We start from the raw sequence: 21,399 nt of genomic DNA, 5'->3' as shown, positions 1-21,399 counted from the left end.
TACTGGAGACCGATTTGCTCTGCTTAGAAATGTCCCTAAACATTTTTTTAATCTTTTTGTCTATTCACTATAATTCTTTCCCTTCTTCTGTTATTTTCTCCCTTTGGGGTACTCTGAGTGTATCTTTAATGTTTGCATATAATTTTAAGTCAATGGCTCTGGGTGGAGGTGGGAGCCCTGAGTGCAGATCTACGTAAAAAACAAAACTAGCTACCATGGATTTATTGTTGCTTTGGGGGCAGGCATTTTATTAGGTCTTATACATTGTCTTATTAATTTTGATGACCCCCCCCCAGAAAAGTTATTATTACTTCCCTTTCAGACGAGAAAGTCTGTTCAGAAAAGCAAACTAATTTCCCCAGGATCTTAGAGCTAGTAAGTGGGAAAGACAGGATAAAAACCCAGGTCAGTCTGAAGCCACAACTCAAGAATTGCCCCTTATAGTCTGCTGCCTGCCCTCCTCTGGAGAGAGCATGAGAGGTCCGGGAAACTAAGGGGTTCAGGGGACTTGAATGCAGAGGTTGCAGAAAGAAATTCAAGAAAGATAATGGCAGGACTGGGTTAGTAAAGTCCTCGTATGTGGCCAAGTACAAAAAGGGCCAGATGTTATCACAGCTATGTCCCTGCCGACAGATGGCTCTGTTTTTAAAACACCTATCTCATTCAATTTATTTATTTAGGAAATGTTTTGAGTACCTAACCTGTGTTAGGCACTGGGTTCGTGATTAAATACTGAATCCTTGAGATGGCTGGAAGTCTGCCCTGAGCAGTCTTCTAAAAATAAAACCTTTTTCTGATTGCTTTAATATCTTAATTGGATATAACGTTAAGTATCTTTGAAAATAGCACACTGGATGGTCTGTGTTCTTACTGCATTATATTCAACATGAATTCTTAGAATGCTGTTTGCGTTCTGATAACAATGGATGGGAAAGTATTGATACAGAGGCCCGAATCTGAGCGTTTATGAACTTGGAAACTTTGAGGACAGAGTTTGGAGTTGAGGAATCCTAGTTGCAAAGTTAGCGACCCTGTTAGGCAGGACCAGGGACCTCTATTTGCTAAGAAAAGGTTGAAAGGGAACTGAAAAATTGCCCTTGGGGAATTATGCAGGCAAGAAAGCCCAAGGCCTTAACACATGTTCTAATACAGGACTAGAATGAGAGATCTACTCTGTATTTACTTCCTAGTTCCCTCGGCATGGCAACCTCAGATGAGTCTAAAGACAGAATCTCGATTCTGCATAGCTCAAGTTCCACTTCTCAAGTTCCAGATCAGTGCTACTCAAAGTGTGGTCCCCGGCCGCTGCTGCCCACCAGCAGTTACTGGTCTGTGACAGAACATGGGCTGAAATTGAGAGTAAATGTTGAGAAACTTAAAAAAAAATTTTGACAGAGGAATTTTGTGTCTGACACATTGATTTCCCTTCTGAATTTTTATAACATTCATCTTCTATACCACATGATCTAACAACTGTGTACATTCTTGCATTTCTTGGAATTGCTTGGAATCATTTCTTATATCTTTAGCTCGCTTACAAGCAGATTGTAAGTTCTTGAAGTGCTTGCAGAAAAATGTTTGAATGCCATCAGCAATTTGAAATACACTTCATACCAGATATTAATGGTTTTCTTCTGAGAAAAAAGTGTCCGTATTGGTCCAGAAAGCATGCTATAGACTCTATATTATTCTTCTCTTCAAATTATGGGCTATTGATTTATTATAAGATGCACACTGTCGTAGGACTAACAATGTTAATTAGCAGAACTAACATATATGTGCTCAAAAATACTTGAATGAAATTCTAGTCAGGCTGCTGAATGTAATAGTCATTATAATACTAGTATAATTACTGGGTAGATTTCTCATTTATACCACAGAAAGGGAGGATTCCGTAGTATATTTTCTTAAGTTGTCTAACTTCTTACTGCTGTACACCCGATGAAGGTAAAAAGTTTTCTCTGGAGAAATTTATCACCACAAACTTCTACTTTGCTAATTTGTTCACACTCATAATACCAAAGCCATAAATGCTATTCACATTTCCCAATTTTTTAGGTGGAGTGGATTCCTCCTTTGTGCCATTGCAATGTTTCTTGTGATATTCCCAATGTTTACTTTTCCAAAAAAGCTTCCTCCTCGACACAAGAAAAAGAGAAAGAAAAAATACTCTGCTGATGTTGCGGGTGACGATGACGTTATGAAGGAGAAAACAAACAATTGTGAAGAAGTGGACAAAAAAGTTTCTTCTATAGGATTTGGAAAGGATGCCAGAGGTAAGGTATATCTTTTGAATAAGTACGTGCATGGCATTTCAGATCAGTGCTACTCAAAGTCTGGTCCCCGGCCACTGCTGCCCACCAGCAGTTACTGGTCTGTGACGGAATATGGGCTGAAATTGAGAGTAAATGTTGAGAAGCTTAAAAAAAATTTTTGACAGAGTAATTATGGGTCTGTCGAATCTAATAACAACAATAATAAATTGGGCTTCAATTTTGTATGTTTTAAATTTTTCATTTTCTAGTAATTCATCTTTAATGTATCTTGCAAAAGTATCAGTAACAATAGACTAGAAATAATAATTAAAAAATAGTCCTTCGTCACAGATAGCTTGAGAAGCACTGATTTAGAATCTAAAGGTGAAAACTTCATACCGTAATTAGAGACGTCTGATTTTTAAAATAATTATTGCATTATACAATGGATGGTTTGTCTCAGGGAACCGTGGGTTTGATAGTGTGGCCTGATCCTTACATAAATATAAAACTTACCCCTAGGAAAGGATCTTGTTCAACAGTGGCTCTGTCAAAGCTTGAAAGTGGCCATGGAGAAGGCAACCAGGGGATGGGTCTCCAAACCCAGCATAAAAACGTCCAGAGGGTTTCAGTGATGTGTACTGGTCTGTTTTTTCATTCTTATCTCTCTTAAAAATAATGACTTTATTAGAGCCAGATTAGGCAATCTCAAATCTAAACAACTTAATCTTAACCAAGCCATTTTTGTTCCATATTCAATACCTCTGTTGAATGGCAATGAATCCCTTTATTTCAAGAAACCTATACCACTACATTCCCATTAGTTCCTGCCTATTTCTTGAATCCTCTGAATTGATTTTTCTAACTTATGAAGCATAATATTTATCAAGTGCTTACATCAGTTAAGGTTGTTTTAGGGTAAATTTACCTAGGCACATTATCATCTCACTTCGACTATGTACACAGTAAAGATGAAGAGGAACCTTTCAGGCCTAGAAGGAAGTTACTAATATATTATGGAACTGTCCCTGCAGCCTAAGAATGGTTAGATTGGACTATTTTTAAAGACTATATTTGTTCAAAGCAGTGAAGTGACATTTCATTGGAAATGCTTCTTCCCAGTTAAGTTTTAGATTTGCCTTTCCCGCTCCCTCCTCATTATTTTGGGACAATGTGTGCTTTTGGAACTGCCAAAATTACCTCTTCTGCTCTCATAACATAAAAGATTCTCTGGATGGTAGCTCTTACCCTGTGGACCAGTCCATCACTTTTCGTGGATGCATGATGGACCATAATACTACCAAGGGAGTGACTTGGTTTTTTTTAAACAACCCAGTTGAGAGCAAAGTTGATGTTAAAAAATTCACAACATAGGAATAGACTAAGAGTTTTACTTTACAGAGAATATAAAGTAGACTCAAGGGGGGAAATAAAGGCTAAGCTAAAATGGTATATTTTATAGCTGAGAGGTAGATGGCTCGAATGTGGAATATATGCTCTGTTGGTTAGTAGAGAAAAGGGAGAGCGAAGACCGATATGAAATACCAACAGCGGACACAACTGTTGATGGGAATGAAGTCCTTGGAGGAGCCAGTGTAGACCATGATTTCAGTGCCCCATCTGTACTGTGGGACGTTCCCGTTGTCAAGGTGGAGGACCTCCTGAAGGCCTGTGGGTCTTCTTTTGCCTGAAGGTCTTCTCTGTAGTCTGGGAAAGTGCTTGACTCCTGCACGCTTCAAGTGCCAAAGAATTAACATCCTGGCCTCCCACCCCTAAAGCTATCTTAACCAATGGCCGATCAACATCCCAGCTCCACCCCCTCATGGGTGAGACCATCCTGAGGTATGTTTCTGCATCCTTTGTAAGCCACCCTTCCTTCCTGTGCATCACGTCCACACTCCCATCCAGTGTTTCCTGAATCGCCCAAATCAACTGTTTGGCCTTGAATCCTTAACTCAACTCCTGCTTTTGGGGGAAAGCTCACTTAGGCAGGCAGGTTCAAAAGTGGTAAAAGCCATCATGGGATTTGAAAATTATTTTTCAGAATTGAACCTATGTACTGTTTTATTGGATGTCTTCTTGTACTGCTAAGGATTGTGCTTCTCCATCTTTTCTATGTTCAGTTTGATGGTTCAGGATATTTTCTTTTAGAGGAAAGAATAAGAGGAGTCTTTTGACAGTGATGGATAGTTGGTTTATAAAATCCATTTTCATTCCGGTTTTCTCGTCAGTATTTCTGATAAATTCTCAACTTTTTCACTCTATGCCTTAATTATGATGACGGATCTTACTTCGGCAGTGAACCTTCCTGATTAGGACGCAGAGCTGGTTTATTTTATTACTTCTTCTTGCACTGGATTCTCTAATTGTATCTAGACCTGGAACTTCCAGAGACACTTTCTTTTGTTAGAAAGGAATCCTGTTCAAATGGGAATATAAAGTGAAAATGTTTTGCTAAAAATTATTCAAGTGATATTGATGACATTGGAATAATGTTCAAATACAATATTTAAAATTAATTCATATATATCTTGCACATTTTGGTTTCTAATACCTTCACCTATAGGAAATGGCAGTCTAATATTTAATCTGATTTTCAAAAAGATCAGTTAAATCTCTGGGAATCATTCCATCACTGACATAATTTGTATTCCAAAGCTGAGATTCATTATTTAGGTCTTGAATGAAAGAGTGGTTGCTAAGATTTCATTTTGAGTTAAATCTGAGTTTGATTCGCAGATCTTCTTTTTCCTTGTCCTGTTTTTTGGAGTAAGGCTCCTTTTAGTCTTTATTTTATATTTGAAATCTGTACATCAATATTAGCTTCTTCAAAGAGAAGGTGGAAAGGTGGCCAAGTTAGTATTTTTTTAGTTCCTAAAAACAAAAATGATTTAGGCCATACAGAATGGTGCTCCTTGAGAAGTTTTACTGCAGAGAACGCAAGAAGAAAATACACTACACTTTCTACCCTCTGCCTGCACATTTTAATGATAGACATTGGGAAAATCTGACTCAGTGTTTCTAGATTCTTATTATAAATTATGCAGGAATAAGACATTTAAAACACCACAAAGGAGAAAGTAGAATTTTTAGTGTGTCTGCATCACCATCCCATAAAGAGAATAGCATTGATTGCTTCAACATCTTACCCATAAAAATAAACAGCTAAAATATTTAAGTGGATCAATTTTCCTGAGGTTTGAGGTCCAGCATTTTAAAAGTCTTCTGACTTTACCTGGACATTTTCCTAAATAGAAAGCTTTTGGTAGCAGTTAATCATAAGAAGATGTTTATTTTTGTGTCCACTTTTAACCTTTTAAGCTTCATTTCTTGGCATTATTAATTAACATAAAGTACAACAGACTTTCTCTGCTAGACTTTTGTTTGTGTTCAAGTAGAATATATTTATCATCCTAAGTAAAATAGCTACTCTGAGGTGATGCACTGATTTAAAGAGGCTATTGGAAGTTATAGAGGATTGATCACTAGAGGGTGATGTCATCATTTAATTCAATGACTGTTCACTCTGTAGAAGCTGCTGTACTCCAAGCTGTGGCAGATCGGAAGATGAGTGAGCCATGGTTTGCCCTCAGAGAGCTTATAGTCCATTGAGGGAGACAGGACAAGTACAGATGGAAATATGCTAATGGCCAAAAAGGAAGATGGTGTAAGAGTCAGAGGCAGGCGAGGGAACATCTAGTTGAGCGATCAGGAAAGGTTTCATGGAGGAGGTGGGATTTGTGATGGACCTTGGAAGACTGGGAGAATGTCAGTAGGTGGAGGTGGGATGGTGTGGGTATTCCAGTCAGAGAGAGCAAAGGCAAGAAGGTCAGACTGGGGTGATGTATTTGAAAATGCTGAGCGAGTGTATTGTGGTTGGTGTGTTGGATGTGCATGGTGGAAGCCTGGGACGTAAGGTTGGGAGGGTAAGGTGGGACCATATTGTGCATAGAGTTCTAACCTTAACTGAGTTTGGCCCAAATGGGCAGTGGGGAGGTTTGAGCAGACTTTGGCAAGCACTCTGTTAGGTAGATTAGGGAGGGAAGGGAGTGGAATGGAAGGAGGGCGCCCAGCTAGAAAGCTACCGACAGAGCCCGAGAGAGGTGATGATGGCTTTGCTTAGTACAGATGGAAAGGACAGTAGCATGCTAAATTGGTTTTTTTTTTGGCCACGCTGGGATGGGATCTTAGCTCCCTGACCAGATTCTAACCCATGCCCCCTGCAGTGGAAACGCAGAGCCCTAACCACTGGACCACTAGGGAATTCCCTCCTTGTCCCCTTTCAGTTGCTTTCAAATCTCCAGCCAGAAGGATCCTGTTGAAATGCCACTCCTCTGCTTAAAGCTTCTGTGGTCTCCCAGTCTAACCCCTGGTTACCCGCCTGCCCCCATATCCTTCTTGCAGTCCCATTTGTTCATTCTACTTCAACCACATTGGGCTCATCACTGGTCCTCAAATCTGCCAGCACACTCTCACCTCAGGGCCTTTGCACTTGCCATTCCCGTGTGGTGAACGCTCTCTCCCACATCTTCTCGCTTCCTTCAGGGTATTTTTCAAATGGTCCCTTTTCAATGAGGCCTTGCTTGGCCACCATATTTAAAAATTGCTACCTTCCTCTCCAAAGCTTATCTCTTTCTCTCCTTTATTTTTCTCCTTAGCACCCATCACTATGTAGTATACTATGTATTTTACGTATCTTATTTATAGTCTCAGTAATGAGAAAGTAAGCTCCATGAAGGCAACGAATTTTTGTCCGTCACGTTCCCTGATAAATCCCCACCATCTAGTAGATACTCAGTAAATATTTGAAGAATGAATTATTGAATGATGAGGCGGGAAGGAAGAGGTTGTGTTTATAGAATGTGGCAACTGCTATGGGAATGATGGGGAGGGAGGTACCAAAGTCGGTTTCAGGGTTTCAACCTCAGATGATGGAGAGAGGAATAGAGGGGCAGGGGGAATAAATTCTGAATTTGAGTTGCCTAAGAACAAAGAACCATCGCATGTGGTTCTTTGCTAGGTGTTTTAAAAACTAGTATAGCATGGAATATGTTAGAGGCAATACTTGACTCAACAAAGAGAGATCACCAAAAGCCACGTGCCTGGGACATGCCATCTTAGCCTCTTGTGTTTTGCCTTTGCTCTTTTGCTGAATTGCACTTTAGCTTTAGGTTTGCAGCCTATATTGAAAGCTGTTGCTTGAATTCCCCATATTTGCCGTAAGAGCATTGATCAGTGTCCTTTATATAAAACCCTGTTTCTTGAGAACAGAGTGCTCACACTTAGCCTACCTAGGAAGTACCACGGGGGCTCCTGAAAACCCAGAGTGCTGGATCCCAGCCCAGAGTGTCTGATTCAGGAAGCCTGAGGTGTGGCCTGAGAATAAGCATTTTAACAAGTTCCCAGGTGATACTGATGCTGGTGGTCCAAGGACAACACTGTGAGAATTACTGCTCTAGGACATAGTTAAGAAAAGCATTGTTTTCCACAAGGAAATTAGAATGTTTCTGCTAGTGATGATTATACAACTTTCTGCTTTGGTGGCCAGGAAACTGAGGGTCAAATTTGAAGCCCAGGGAGAATCTCATAGAAATATTTAATTCTTTTCTCTGGCTTTGATGTTCTGCTCTATTTACATCTTCTCTATGTCTTTCTTTTCAAGGAAATATGATGAATTTCTTTTTCTTTTTTTAATTGAAGTATTGATACAGTTGATTTACAATATTACATTAGTTTTGTGTGTGCAATATAGTGATTCAACATCTTTATAGATTATCCTCCATTTAAAGTTATTACAAAATAATAGCTATTTTTCCCTGTGCTGCATAATATATCCTTGTTGCTTATTTATTTTATACACAGTAGTTTGTATCTCTTAATCCCATATACCTACTTTGCCCCTGCCCCCTTTCCTATTCCCACTGGTAACCAGTGGTTTGTCCTCTGTATCTGCGAGTCTGTTTCTGTTTTGCTATATGCATTTTTTTGTTTTACTCTTTAGATTCCACATATAAGTGATTACAGAGTATTTGCTTTTCTCCGTCTGACTTATTTTACTAAGAATACCCTCTAGGTCCATCCATGTTGTTGCAAATGGCAGAATCTCACTCTTTTTCATGGCTGAGTAATGTTCCATTGTAAACATATGCCACATCTTCTTTATCCATTCATCTCATCTTCTCTATATCTATTTCTTTGTTTCATTTCTCTTTTACATTTATTTTGTTGTACCTTCAGCTTAAGAGGCAAAATGTAGATAGTAACAGGCATGGCAAAGAATTGCTAAAAAAGAAAACACTTTTCAAATACTCAGTGCAAATTAACTGTGGGACTACTACTCATCAGAGTAGTATCTACTTAGAAATATATGTAAATACTCATTAGATTTAAACAAGCAGGATTGTACTGTGGCCAGTAACCACTAATAATGTATTCTGGGCCCCAGTGGCCGCCGTTTCTGTCCACTGTCGGCAGGTAAGTGGTTCAGGAGCTCTGTGTGCTCACCCAGAGGTGACTGTGGTGTGCCAGGGTCATCCAGTTCCTTCTGCTCTTTTATTGGCAAACAGGGAATGCCATTTGTCAGTATGCTGTGGGGTGGGGGAAGAAACTGGAATACTTTAATGGGGACTTGTGATGGGGGAACCCAGGGACATCATTAGTTCCAAAGAAAATGGGCAGGAAATGGGGGCACTTGGGGTCCTGTGTTGTCCATGTTACATACGAAGAGCAACTTTGGTTTTGCTTTTACAGGAAGACGTGACTAAAAATAGTTTGATGCTGCTTTGTAATAGGCATGGTAAAGTTGTATCTGCTACATGTCCATGAAATATACAGGAGGGTGCAAGATCTACAGGCCATAAAGGAGGTTATTGAGGTTTTCACTGCATGGTGATGGTATGTTTCCACCAGCTTTTTGATGCATCTGAAGGCTTAAAAGTATATAAATAATAAGAACTAAAAGATTGGAGGTAAAGGAAATTTCATGGAGAGTTGTTAAAGAAAGTGATTCCAGGATTTTAATTTGTGGAGGTGACTGAGTGATGGAGAGGTCAATGCCATTGAAAGAAGAATTTATTACTTACATTTCCCAGGAGAAGGGGGCACACCATGCCATATGGGGCCACAGGGGAAGCACCAGGTTCTGGTCAGGAAACGAAAGACAGGAGTGAGGGGAAAGCCAAGGGCAGAGCCCTTATTGGGGTTTCCATGGGAAGGACAAGGCAGGACAGAGTAAACAGCTTACCACTGGCTAGTCTGAGTGATTCCAGCCGACTCTAGGCTGTAGGGCTGCTTTCTAGTTGTCTGGGTGGCTTAGGGCAGGGAAAATACTGGCTTGGCGTGTGAGAGTTAGATAACAAGGTGGCTGATCATATAAACTCAGGATTGGCTGGTTTCCGTATGAAAGATGTGCTCCCAGCTGAGCCCTTGCTATATCTAAGCACTGGTAGTCCAGTCTCTCCCCAGCCAGCAAGCTTTTTAAGATGTCAAAACATTATAAAATACAGGGAAAAAGTGATTAATATGAAGCTGATGGGAAAAAAGAAGCTTCTGTATTACAGCCAGAGGTACACTCTTACCTGGCCCGATTCCACTATAATTATTATATGGAGCTCCCACTGCCTTTCTTTCCACCCCTTTCCCTCTCCCCATCCTCTGGAGGGCCTTTCCCAAGCCCTTGAGGCTGAGGCTTGGGTTCAGCCCTGTATTTTGGCATCATGTTATTTTATACAGATCTCCACATTCTACATAACAATGACCCCCCACTCTGGTGCCTCCATTTTTACCCATGGTCTCCTTGTCTTTGCCCAATGGGAATTCTGTGCCTGGTTTGACTTAGTTCACTTAAGCCACCTTTCTTTGCTTGTTCTGTTGATATTTCCCTCAAATTTTACTTTGATTTAAGAAATTGGCATTACCTAAGACTTTCAGGAAAGGACTAGACTGGTTCCCAAGTATCATTCTAAGTATTGAGATAAATGGCTGGCAATGTCTATCTCAAGAAAATTTCTCTTTCTTTGCTTCTTTTCCTCTTTCACAAATATCTTTATTAAGCAACTACTACAGGATGAAGAATTCAGGATACATATATGAAAAGTTACAGTCCTTGCCTCAAAGGGAGCTAGAAAGGAAAATAGGCATAATAAAATGTAAGTCTTAAAATGGAGGTATATACCTTCTGAGGAAGTTGAAGAAAAAGGAAGAAGGAATTCCTAAGTTAGTGGCCTGAGTCAGAGAAGACTTCTCTAGGAGGATGACATATTGCTGCATCCTTTTAAATTAGAAGTTTTTTATTTGGGGGGGGGGTGGAATATAAAAGCAATGCATGTTCATGGTTGAAAATTTAGAAAGTATTTAAAAATATAAAAAATAAAATAAAGGTGAATTCCAACCTCATCCCTGAACATAAATGATTAAATTTTTTTATAATAAAAAAGTATATTTTGAAACTGGACAGAGGTGGTGATTGCATACCATTGTGAATGTACTAAATATCACTGAATTGTTGACTTTAAAATAGTTAAATTTATGTTATGTGAACTTCACCTCAAAAAATTATTTTTAAAAAGGTGTTTATTCTAATTTAAACATAAGGAAAATAAACTGAATGGGCACTAAACTTCAGATAAATCCTTTTTTTTTTCCCCACAAGAAGAGATATTATTTCCAAAAATATCTGTGTCAGGAAAATTATAAAAAGTATTAATATGGGTCAGTATGTTTGGTTGGTACTTAATGTTTATAATTTATACCTGGCTCTAAATGTAAGTTTCCAGGTAATAAAATCTAGTCAACAACTTTATAGTAATAATAATTCATCTGCTTTGTATAATAATAAACCAAACACTACCCCTCATCCCACTCTCAGTTTAAATTAAAAACATGCTATACTCCAATAAGAATTTTAAAAAAATAAATAAAAGTAACCACCGCCTCCCCAAATCCATAGAACCATACATGAACAGAAAAGTTAATTTTATTAATTGCTAATTTAATTTTTAAAAATGGATGACTGGGACTTCCCTGGTGGCTCAGTGGTTAAGAATCTGCCTGCCAATGCAGGGGACATGGGTTCAATCCCTGGTCTGGGAAGACCCCACATGCCACAGAGCAACTCAGCCCGTGTACCGCAACTACTGAGCCTGCGTGATGCAACTACTGAAGCCCGCGCACATAGAGCCCGTGCTCTACAACAAGAGAAGCCACCACAGTGAGAAGCCCGCGCACCACACGGAAGAGTAGCCTCTGCTCGCCACAACTAGAGAAAGCCTGCATGCAGCAACGAAGACCCAACATGGCCAAAAATAAATTTAAAAATTTAAGATAAATAAAAAAAATTAAAAAATGGATGACAAAAGAACAAGATTGAAAGCTTATGTCTACTTTAAAAGGGCTCTGTAGAAGAACTTAAAGTGGATGTGGAAATAAGATATCAGCAGGTAAAAACAAATACAAACAACATATCGCGGGGAAGGAATTTTCTTGCAACCAGAAAAATACCAGAAAATAAATGGAAAGTTAAAAAATATGCTAGAGCAGAAGCAAGAAGAACTACAATCCTGCAGCCTGTGGAACAAAAACCACATTCACAGAAAGATAGACAAGATGAAAAGGCAGAGGGCTATGTACCAGATGAAGGAACAAGATAAAACCCCAGAAAAAAAACTAAATGAAGTGGAGATAGGCAACCTTCCAGAAAAAGAATTCAGAATAATGATAGTGAAGATGATCCAGGACCTCAGAAAAAGAATGGAGGCAAAGATCGAGAAGATGCAAGAAATGTTTAACAAAGACCTAGAAGAATCAAAGAACAAACAAACAGAGATGAACAATACAATAACTGAAATGAAAACTACACTGGAAGGAATCAGTAGCAGAATAACTTAGGAAGAAGAACGGATAAGTGACCTGGAAGACAGAATGATGGAATTCACTGTGGCAGAACAGAATAAAGAAGAAAGAATGAAAAGAAATGAAGACAGCCTAAGAGACCTCTGGGACAACATTAAATGCAGCAACATTTGCATTATAGGGGTGCCAGAAGGAGAAGAGAGAGAGAAAGGACCTAAGAAAATATTTGAAGAGATTATAGTTAAAAACTTCCCTAACATGGGAAAGGAAATAGCCACGCAAGTCCAGGAAGTGCAGAGAGTCCCATACAGGATAAACCCAAGGAGAAACATGCCGAGACACATAGTAATCAAATTGGCAAAAATTAAAGACAAAGAAAAATTATTAAAAGCAGCAAGGGAAAAACAACAAATAACGACCAAGGGAACTCCCATAAGGTTAACAGCTGATTTCTCAGCAGAAACTCTACAAGCCTGAGGGGAGTGGCATGATATACTTAAAGTGATGAAAGGGAAGAACCTACAACCAAGATTACTCTATCCAGCAAGGATCTCATTCAGATTTGATGGAGAAATCAAAAGCTTTACAGACAAGCAAAAGCTAAGAGAATTCAGCACCACCAAACCATCTCTACATCAAATGCTAAAGGAACTTCTCTAAGTGGGAAAGACAAGAGAAGAAAAGAACCTACAAAAACAAACCCAAAACAATTAAGAAAATGATAATAGGAACATACATATCAATAATTACCCTAAACGTGAATGGATTAAATGCTCCAACCAAAAGACACAGGATACAAAAACAAGACCCATATATATGCTGTCTACAAGAGACCCACTTCAGACCTAGGGACACATTCAGACTGAAAGTGAGGGGATGGAAAAAGATATTCCATGCAAATGGAAATCAAACGAAAGCTGGAGTAGCAATACTCATATCAGATAAAATAGACTTTAAAATAAAGAATATTGTAAGAGACAAAGAAGGACACTACATAATGATAAGGGGATCAATCCAAGAGGAAGATATAACAATTTTAAATATATATGCACCCAACATAGGAGCACCTCAATACATAAGGCAACTGCTAACAGCTATAAAATAGGAAATCGACAGTAACACAATAATAGTGGGGGACTTTAACACCTCACTTACACCAATGGACAGATCATCCAAAATGAAAATAAATAAGGAAACAGAAGCTTTAAACGACACAATAGACCAGATAGATTTAATTGATATTTATAGGACATTCCGTCCAAAAACAACAGATTACACTTTCTTCTCAAGTGCGCACGGAACACTCTCCAGGATAGATCACATCTTGGGTCACAAATCAAGCGTCAGTAAATTTAAGAAAATTGAAATCATATCAAACATCTTTTCTGAGCAAAACGCTATGAGATTAGAAATGAATTACAGGGAAAAAACCGTAAAAAACACAAACACATGGAGGCTAAACAATACGTTATTAAATAACCAAGAGATCACTGAAGAAATCAAAGAGGAAATCAAAAAATGCCTAGAGACAAATGACAATGAAACACGACTATCCAAAACCTATGGGATGCAGCAAAAGCAGTTCTAAGAGGGAAATTTATAGCAATACAAGTCTACATCAAGAAACAAGAAAAATCCCAAATAAACAATTAACCTTACACCTAAAGGAACTAGAGAAAGAAGAACAAACAAAACCCAAAGTCAGCAGAAGGAAAGAAATCATAAAGATCAGAGCAGAAATAAATGAAAAAGGAACAGAGAAAACAATAGCAAAGATCAATAAAACTAAAAGCTGGTTCTTTCAGAAGATAAACAAAATTGCTAAACCATTAGCCAGACTCATCAAGAAAAAGAGGGAGAGGACTCAAATCAATAAAATTAGAAATGAAAAAGGAGAAGTTACAACAGACACCACAGAAATACAAAGCATCTTAAGAGACTGCTATAAGCAACTCTATGCCAATAAAATGGACAACCTGGAAGAAATGGACAAATTCTTAGAAAGTATAACTTCCAAGACTGAACCAGGAAGAAATAGAAACTATGAACAGACCAATCACAAGCAATGAAATTGAAACTGTGATTAAAATTCTTCCAACAAACAAAAGTCCAGGACCAGATGGCTTCACAGGTGAATTCTATCAAACATTTAGAGGAGAGCTAACACCCATCCTTCTCAAACTCTTCCAAAAATTGCAGAGGAAGGAACCCTCCCAAACTCATTCTATGAAGCCACCATCACCCTGATACCAAAACCAGACAAAGATACTACAAAAAAAGAAAATTACAGACCAATATCACTGATGGATATAGATGCAAAAATCCTCAACAAAATACTAGCAAACAGAATCCAACAACACATTAAAAGGATCATACACTATGACCAAGTGGGATTTATCCCAGGGATGTAAGGATTCTTCAATGTACGCAAATCAATCAATGTGATACACCATATTAACAAATTGAAGAAGAAAAACCTTATGATCATCTCAACAAATGCAGAAAAAGCTTTTGACAAAATTCAACACCCATTTATGATAAAAACTCTCCAGAAAGTGGGCATAGAGGGAGCCTACCTCAACATAATAAAGGCCATATAGGACAAACCCACAGCAAACATCATTCTCAATGGTGAAAAACTGAAAACATTTCCTCTAAGATCAGGAACAAGACAAGGATATCCACTCTCGCCAGTATTATTCAACATAGTTTTGGAAGTCCTAGCCACGGCAATCAGAGAAGAAAAAGAAATAAAAGGAATACAAATTGGAAAAGAAGTAGTAAAACTGTCACTGTTTGCAGATGACATTGATACTATACATAGAGAATCCTAACAATGCCACCAGAAAACTACTAGAGCTAATTAATGAATTTGGTAAAGTTGCAGGATACAAAATTAATGCACAAAGGTCTCTTGCATTCCTATACACTAATGATGAAAAATCTGAAAGAGAAATTAAGGAAACACTCCCATTTACCATTGCAACAAAAAGAATAAAATACCTAGGAATAAACCTACCTAGGGAGACAAAAGACCTGTATGCAGAAAACTATAAGACACTGATGGAAGAAATTAAAGATGATACCAACAGATGGAGAGATATACCATGTTCTTGGATTGGAAGAATCAATATTGTGAAAATGACTATACTACCCAAAGCAATCTACAGATTCAATGCAATCCCTATCAAATTACCAATGGCATTTTTTATGGAATTAGAACAAAAAATCTTAAAATGTGTATGGAGACACAAAGGACCCCGAATAGCCAAAGCAGTCTTGAGGGAAAAAAAACGGAGCTGGAGGAATCAGACTCCTTGACTTCAGACTATACTATAAAGCTACAGTAATCAAGACAATATGGTACTGTCACAAAAACAGAAACATAGATCAATGGAACAAGATAGAAACCCCAGAGATAAACTCACGCACCTATGGTCAACTAATCTATGACAAAGGAGGCAAGGATATACAATGGAGAAAAGACAGTCTCTTCAATAAGTGTTGCTGGGAAAACTGGACAGCTACATGTAAAAGAATGAAATTAGAACACTCCCTAACACCATACACGAAAATAAACCCCAAATGGATTAGAGACCTAAAGGTAAGACCGGACACTATAAAACTCTTAGAGGAAAACATAGGAAGAACACTCTTTGACATAAATCACAGCAAGATCTTTTTTGATCCACCTCCTATAGTAATGGAAATAAAAACAAAGACAAACAAATGGGACCTAATGAAACTTAAATGTTTTGCACAGCAAAGGAAACCATAAACAAGATGAAAAGACAACCCTCAGAATGGGAGAAAATATTTGCAAACGAATCAACGGACAAAGGATTAATCTCCAAAATATATAAACAGCTCATGCAGCTCAATATTAAAAAAGCAAACAACCCAATCGAAAAATGGGCAGAAGACCTAAATAGACTTTTCTCCAAAGAAGACATACAGATGGCCAAGAAGCACATGAAAATCTGCTGAACATCACTAATTATTAGAGAAATGCAAATGAAAACTACAATGAGGTATCACCTCACACCAGTTAGAATGGGCATCATCAGAAAATCTACAAACAACAAATGCTGGAGAGGTTGTGGAGAAAAGGGAACCCTCTTCCACTGTTGGTGGGAATGTAAATTGATACAGCCACTATGGAGAACAATATAGAGGTTCCTTAAAAAAACTAAAAATAGAATTACCATATGGTCCAGCAGTCCCACCACTGGGCTTATACCCAGAGAAAACCATAATTCATAAAGACACATACACCCCAATGTAAAGAGTGCTGCACCCCAATTGCAGCACTCTTTACAATAGCCAGGTCATGGAAGCAACCTAAATGCCTGTTGACAGACGAATGGATAAAGAAGATGTGGTACATATATACAATGGAATATTACTCAGCCATAAAAAGCAACAAAATTGGGTCATTTGTTGAGATGTGGATGGATCTAGAGACTGTCATACAGAGTGAAGTAAATCAGAAAGAGAAAAACAAATATCGTATATTAACTCATATATGTGGAACCTAGAAAAATCGTACAGATGAACTGGTTTGCAGGGCATAAATTGAGACATAGGTGTAAAGAACAAATGTATGGACACCAAGGGGGGAAAGCGGCGGGGGGAGGTGGTGGTGGTGTGATGAATTGGGAGATTGGGATTGACATGTATACACTGATGTGTATAAAATTGATGACTAATAAGAACCTGCTGTATAAAAAATATATACATATGCTAAAACAAATTAGCATATAGATACTATTCATAATTATGAGTTTGAATCTTGAAGAACATGTCAAATTATGCTATGGATTTCCAGTAATATCAGTTAATACATAGGAAATATTCAAAGCTCTATCGCTTAAAAAGGCAATGGCCCAATTATCTGAAAAATTCAAGCATACAAACTGTTTCTCTCCCAGATAGGCTGCATAAAGCCAATATTGTATATCTCTTCCTTGTTCTTTTGTTCACATTTAAATTTTTCTTTTAGTGGGATTTTTAGTTTATAATCTTATCTACATCCCTTTAGGATTCTTTAGCTTTAAAGAGCCCCACTTTAAAAAAGATGATCTATTTGGTCCTTCACATTTTTCTGTGGTTTTGGTAAGTCCACCACCACATGGACTACCCTGAATTTTATGACATATGCTTCCTTAATACCTAACTCTCTCCCCAGGAGGAAATCAGGCATCCTTGGAACAGACTTCATTTTCACATAAGTATATGGATATTGTTTTAGTACAAATTAAAAAATGTTAATAAATAAATACATTCCAGGAATATTTTTTGAGTGCCCACTGAATGTCAGATCTGTGCCAGGAGCTGGGCATACAAAGATGTACCAAGGTCCTGCCTTCATGGCATTTACATTCTCTTGAAAGAAGCAGATGGGAAAACATGTGCAGCTACGAAAGAACTGATGAGCATAGATGGACAGGAACAGCGTGTGGTGGGAGCACAGAGAAGGAACACTGCCATCTGTCTGGAGGGGCTGTGACAGCTTCCTCCAGGAGGGGATTCATCTCGACACACAGTGGATGAGCTTGACATTTGCCGATCGGATTTGTGGGGAATACAGTTAATAGCACAGAGATAAGAAAGACCCTGTTGTAGCATAAGGGCGTAACTGTTCTGATACCTGAGAGACTGTACGTGTCAGAAGTAATGCAGCTTACCTTTTCCATGAAGATATGTAAAGATCACACACGTGAGTTAATTCACATTACAAAATGCAAACTATACAAAAGTATATACACAAGAATCTTTTTTTATTTCTCTTTCCCAATCTTACTCCCTTTCACAGCATTTCTTGGCATTATATATATTGAAGTGTATACCTTCTACCATATATAAATCCATTGTTTTAGCTTGTTTTTTGCCTAAATATTATATATATATTTATGCACACAGGCATATATATATTTCTGCAGCAGCTTGCTTTATTCATTAACAAAAATATTTCTTGGAGTTCCTTTCATGCTAGTACCTAAAGCTCCATTTCATTTTTAACTACTACATAGTATTTCATTACAAGGCTGTGGCATAATTTATGTAAACGTTTCCCATTGATGGACATCTATTTTTTCCCCCTAAATTTTTGCTCTTATAAATAACGCTGTAATGAAAATGCACATACATCTTGAAGCATATATATGGCAAGTTCTGTGGAATAAATGCCTAGATTCAAAAATGGGACTTTTCTCTCTTCCTTGAGAGGTGGCTGGATAGGTACGGAGCCCGTACCTCTGGGCTGTCTGGCTCCTTTGGAGATCATTTCTGTTTTTTCCCCAAACCAAAGTCCCTGGGAGTGTCTGACCTGGTGGCCTTATCCCTTATGCCTTTTTAGCTGTATTATTTCCTGTTTCGTAATGAGGCTGGAAGAACAGATGTCCCATATCATGTACCAATTCCTCTGCTGTGGGTGTCAGGCCAGAGAGCTGGCATCTCAGAAGTGCGCCTACTCAGGGAAGTGTTAGTTGGGTGAAGTGGAAGCTATAATTTAGGACTATATTGCATGTACTTTATACATTTAGTAGACTTCAGGGTCTTAACAAAGAATACCATTATTTCAGTCAATAAAAAATGCAAATCATTTATTTTAAGCAGTTTTTGAAACAGGAGTCATAGGTTTGGGGTATTTCTTATAAGGATATTTGTGTATGGGTATGTTTTTAGATTCTTTATTAAATTTCCTTATCCTAGTTGAAAAACTAAAAAAAATCCCAAATCTATTTAATAAAGGGGATGAGTTCTAATCAGTCATCAATTTTTCCTATATTGCTGAATGGCTATTTCCAGTTCATTTCAAAAGCAATTCAATTTTCTTTTCTTCTCCATCCCTTGTTTATAACATTCATTTGTCATTTTTGTCATTTTATAGACCTACCAAGAGCAGCTGTCAGGATCTTAAGCAACATGACATTCCTTTTTGTGAGTTTGTCATACACAGCTGAGAGTGCCATTGTAACTGCTTTCATTACCTTCATTCCCAAGTTCATCGAGTCACAGTTTGGTATTCCAGCTTCCAATGCCAGCATCTACACTGGTAAGGCACTGCCGTTAGAACTCCTTGAAACCATGATCATTTTTGACCACTAAACTAAAATGCAATGAGTAAAGAGAAAGTTCGTTCTAACATCAAGGTGTTAAATTCAAGTTCATGAACAGCAACCTTCCCCCACCTCAGATTTTAGGAGGAGGAAGTCTTTGAATGTTTTCTCTTCGATTCAGATTGTACTGAAGTGTAACATTTTCACCAACTGTGTTTTGGAAAAGGGAGAACTTTGCATATTTGTGTTTTTATGGTTCTCAGTTCAAAAGAATGAAATGGGCAAACTTAAATCTGAATAAATCTTTTCATGGTCTGACATGAGTCTGAAAGTGTTAAATTTTAAAAAATTGATGGTCTGAAATATAGATCATTTTCATGGATTTTCCATTCATAAATGTGAACACGTTTTAACTGCATTACTGGAGGTGCTTGAAGTTAGAAAGGCAATCTATGAATTTTGTTTTCGATGATGTTTTATGTTGGTACATAGACCCATAATACTTTGTGCTCAAATCTTATTTTTCCATAGTAAATTGGGTGCTCAGAAATGTGGGAACATGAATTCTCAGATATTGGGATTTTCAGTGTATTATATCATGTAATATCCTGGATGTTTCCTTAGAGATTTCAAAGATGGTCAAATGACTATCTACCTAAGGCTCAATTTATTAATAAAGTATATTTAAGTGGTTAAGTGGAGAATTACAAGAGCTTTTGCAATGGCCGGCTCCCACTTTTCTCCTTCACTTCCACATTCAAACCCAGCAAGCTTGGATTATCTGAAAATTAGTGGACAAAATTATATTATTGTATAGAAAGAGAAGTCGAACTATTTGGGTAATCATTTTGTTCTCTATTTCATTTTGCCCATAAAAATACATACATACTGGGTTGTGGGTCCATGATAGCAAATCTTTTTATAAAGAGTATACTGCTATGGACATTTTAATTGTCACCTATAAATCTGTTTTTTTCTGTCGGTTTTAAATAATATATGTTTTGCTTATATTAAGGTAAAATTTACAGATTATAATTACATTAATTATTAATTAATGTAATTAATTAATAATGTAATTAATTAATTACATTATAATTTGGTTGTCAGAAATCCTGAACATCCTATTTTTTGTTTAATTCTTACACTAACCTTTGTTGAGCAACAATTCTTGGACAGGGAAACCACGAGTTGTCTTGTTGTTAGATCTGAAGCCATGTAACTGTCAGATGTGGTCTCAGTATTTCCCACAATAAGTTTCAATATTAGAGGTGTTACTGGAAAGAAGGTTCATAGTCAAATAAATTAGGGGCTTGCTGAGTTAAACAAAATAGTACAGAGTCCTTTGCTGCTGGACTTTTCATAACCCTTAATATACCAATGGGCATTGTGAAACTCCCAAAGGAAAGTTCGAAGTACAGTCTCTCCTAAATTTATTTGACCATGAAATCTGATTTCTTTAAGGCATTCTTTCTCATGAATAGTGTTCTTCAGGACACACATCAGTCCAGCCTGTGTGTTCCTGTTCCAGCCAGGCTAGGGAGGAGATCCTTCTGGATCATCCCATTTCCCTTCAGATGCACCACTTGGACCTCGAGAGTTACCAGGCTGTGGTCCAGTTACCAGGCTGTGGTCCAGTGTGGTCCAGTGTGGTCCTGGTAACTCGAGAGTTACCAGGCTGGGTAGGAATGGATGCGTATTGAACCCATATTGACCAAGGCCATCTCTTAATTACTGGTTGAGGCAGAGGCTAGATAGACAACTTTCTGTGGACCTGGGGTCTTTGGCTGCAGAGTTCCACAGTGAAGTGCTCAAGGCAGTGGTCCCTGAGTGTGGCCTTCTTGGTGAAGAGGGTAAACGATTGAATAAAACGAAATCACGGAATTTGTTCATCCCACGTTCCAACATCCGGGTTAAAAAGAAGCAGTATCACACAGTGCCAATGCCATTCTGGTTTTGTCATCAGCAGCTTTTTTTGTTTTTGATCATTGCCAATGCAATTTATACAACGTTTGGTAGTCTTCGGTGTTTTGATAAAAAGGCCTTTCATTTCCAGCTCACGTACTTTTTCCTTCCTTTCCAGACAGATAACAAATAGTAATAGTCAAGAGATACTCAGACTGATTAAGAATAGAGAGTGGCCTGTCATATTGCGGTAAAATTAAACAGGGATGACGCTTCTTTTTAAAACTTAACTCGATTTTTTGAATTTGTATCAATTGAATCCTTCTTACTCT

The 21,399-nt window shown here is 37.9% G+C and overlaps 1 protein-coding gene across 1 annotated transcript in view; it reads left to right on the top strand.

Annotated features, from left to right (window-relative positions):
• SLCO5A1 (solute carrier organic anion transporter family member 5A1) overlaps window positions 1-21,399 on the top strand; it is a 126,259-nt gene that overhangs the window by 49,435 nt on the left and 55,425 nt on the right. The window contains exons 3-4 of the mRNA XM_049700460.1: window positions 2,059-2,276; window positions 18,997-19,161. Coding sequence (XP_049556417.1) covers window positions 2,059-2,276; window positions 18,997-19,161 — 383 coding nt within the window. The remainder of the gene's footprint in view (window positions 1-2,058; window positions 2,277-18,996; window positions 19,162-21,399) is intronic.

This window comes from Orcinus orca, chromosome 17, assembly GCF_937001465.1.
Source record: "Orcinus orca chromosome 17, mOrcOrc1.1, whole genome shotgun sequence".
NCBI classification, from domain to species: Eukaryota; Metazoa; Chordata; class Mammalia; order Artiodactyla; family Delphinidae; genus Orcinus; species Orcinus orca.
This window is presented reverse-complemented; position numbering and strand designations above follow the sequence as displayed.